The sequence below is a fragment of the Peromyscus eremicus genome, chromosome 14 (assembly GCF_949786415.1).
Source record: "Peromyscus eremicus chromosome 14, PerEre_H2_v1, whole genome shotgun sequence".
Lineage (NCBI taxonomy): Eukaryota > Metazoa > Chordata > Mammalia > Rodentia > Cricetidae > Peromyscus > Peromyscus eremicus.
In genome coordinates, this window is record NC_081430.1 from 62,463,878 (window position 1) to 62,465,987 (window position 2,110).

At 40.3% G+C, this 2,110-nt stretch overlaps 1 gene segment (V, D, J or C); it reads right to left on the reverse strand.

Annotated features, from left to right (window-relative positions):
* Positions 1-296: 296 nt before the first annotated feature.
* On the reverse strand, positions 297-737 carry LOC131923969 (Ig heavy chain V region 23-like). The segment is given in 2 exon segments: positions 297-612; positions 697-737. Coding segments are annotated over 2 exon segments (357 nt in total).
* Between the last annotated feature and the right edge of the window lie 1,373 nt (positions 738-2,110).

Sequence of the window (2,110 nt, forward strand, 5' to 3'; positions counted from 1 at the left end):
TACAGCTTGTTCTTTTTTTTTGTTTGTTTTATTAATGAAGAATCGTGTCAATAGCAGTGGTCACTGATGAAGATCTGGTCAAGGTTTGGTGTATTCTACAGGCATTCTGAATCAGCATCACTTTATTTCCAGCAGTCCTTTTGAAAAGTTGACAAGGACTCTATAAGACTGTGAAGTGAAAAAGGGGCCTTCAGAATGATGATATTTGAGCAAGTCTCCAGAGTAATCTTCTCTGTCATATCAGTCCCAGGGCAGCTTCCTGCTCCTCCAGTGTTTCTGACACACTCAGGATGTGGTTACAACACTGTGTCTCTTGCACAGTAATAGACCGCAGAGTCCTCAGACGTCAGGCTGCTGAGATCCCTATAGGCTGTGCTGGAGGATTTGTCTGCAGTCAGTTTGGCCTTGTCCTTGAACTTCTGATCGTAGTTAGTACTACCACTTCCACAACCAATAATTCCAATCCACTCCAGGCCTTGTCCAGGACCCTGCTTCACCCAGTGCGTAGTATAGCTAGTGAAGGTGTAGCCTGAAGCCTTGCAGGACTTCACTGAGGACCCAGGTTTCACCAGCTCAACCTCAGACTGCTGCAGCTGGACCTGGGAGTGGACACTTGTGGAGAAAAAGACAGAGTGGATATCATTGTCTCACGAGTCCCTGTTCCTTCTTCAGGTTTGGAAATGGAAAGCCCCTTACCTGTAGTTACTGACACGAGGAAGAGAATGGTCCAGCTCCATCCCATGGTGAGGACCTGTGTGCTCTGTGACTGTGGAAAGGACACTGATCATATGTTTGTGTTTGGTGTGGATATCTCTGTATTTACCACTATAGACTCTTTGCATATTCATGAGGCAAGGTACATCTTAGATGAGGACCTAGTCCAGCTCTGGAAGGAGGCAGAGTAATTCCGAGTGAGGTAGCAGGTGTTGAGATCCAAATCCTTATCTTGTGTAAGGAAGTATTTTCCCCCAAGACATGTGCAGACCCTGTTTGTATAACAACAAAGCCTAATCTCTCAATTTAAAAATAGAGTCCAACCTGAAACATTTGCTTCCTTTCTGACAAAACTGATTTTCAGGTGGTGATGATGATAATAGTATCTGGAAATTTCAAAAATTCCTATATTAGGAGACCTTGTAATCTTTTTTTTTCATATGCAATCTATTAATATTTGCTTTTCCAGGAGATTGCAGGTGTGTATTTCTTGGGTTTGTTTTTAAATCCTTTTCTTGTTGATTTGCTTACTTTTTATAGAGAAAAAGAAAGGTTATAGAGTTGAGAGGTAGGGAGGTGGGAGGTTGAAAGGATTATGGAGGAGTTGGGCAGGGAAACCACTATCAGAATACATTGAATGAAAAATGTTTTTCAAAAAATTACAAATAAATAAGTAAATAGTCCTAAGTAAATGAGACATTAAAAATCTGTGCAGTATTTAACAAAGAATTTTTTACTGTCCTTGAATGTTTGAGACTTCCCATATCAACTGCAGTACGAGTTGTTCAGCTAACAGACTTAGGGAGTCCACAGAGGCTGCAGAGTCCCCTCCTCTCCTCATCTCATTTCTGTCCTGTTGATTATTGGCTCCATTGTGCCCCCTGCTGGTCTTGAGCTCCTCTGCATGTTGTATGGCTTGGTTTATACTGAAACTTTTTGTTTGTTTGTTTGTTTCATTTTTAACAAAGAAAACTGAAGCATTTATCTAATTATTCTTTACCAAAAAAAAAAAATCAGGAATCATATGTTGGGGAAAGAACCTGAAAGATCAGAGAAGCAGTGGAGTAGGCACCATGGACTTCCTAACTCTTCTATTCCTTCCTCCAAAAAGAGCTGAGATCCTCTCTCAGCCTTACCTTGTTACTTCCTGTCTCCTCTCTATCCACAGTCCTCCAAACTTCTTTAGTTAATTTTGGTCAACTAGTGGCTGGCTCTCCCCTCTAACTTTAAGTAAGCTTTATTTTCATAATTAAATCAAAATATTATACAACAGAAAACTGATTTCTTTATTATTTTGCAAAAAAAAGCAGTAAGCATGGCAGTAATACAAAAAAAAGAGGTTGATTTGACACCCTCCCTTCTTTCTGTAGTACTGAAAACTGAAACTATTTCCTTG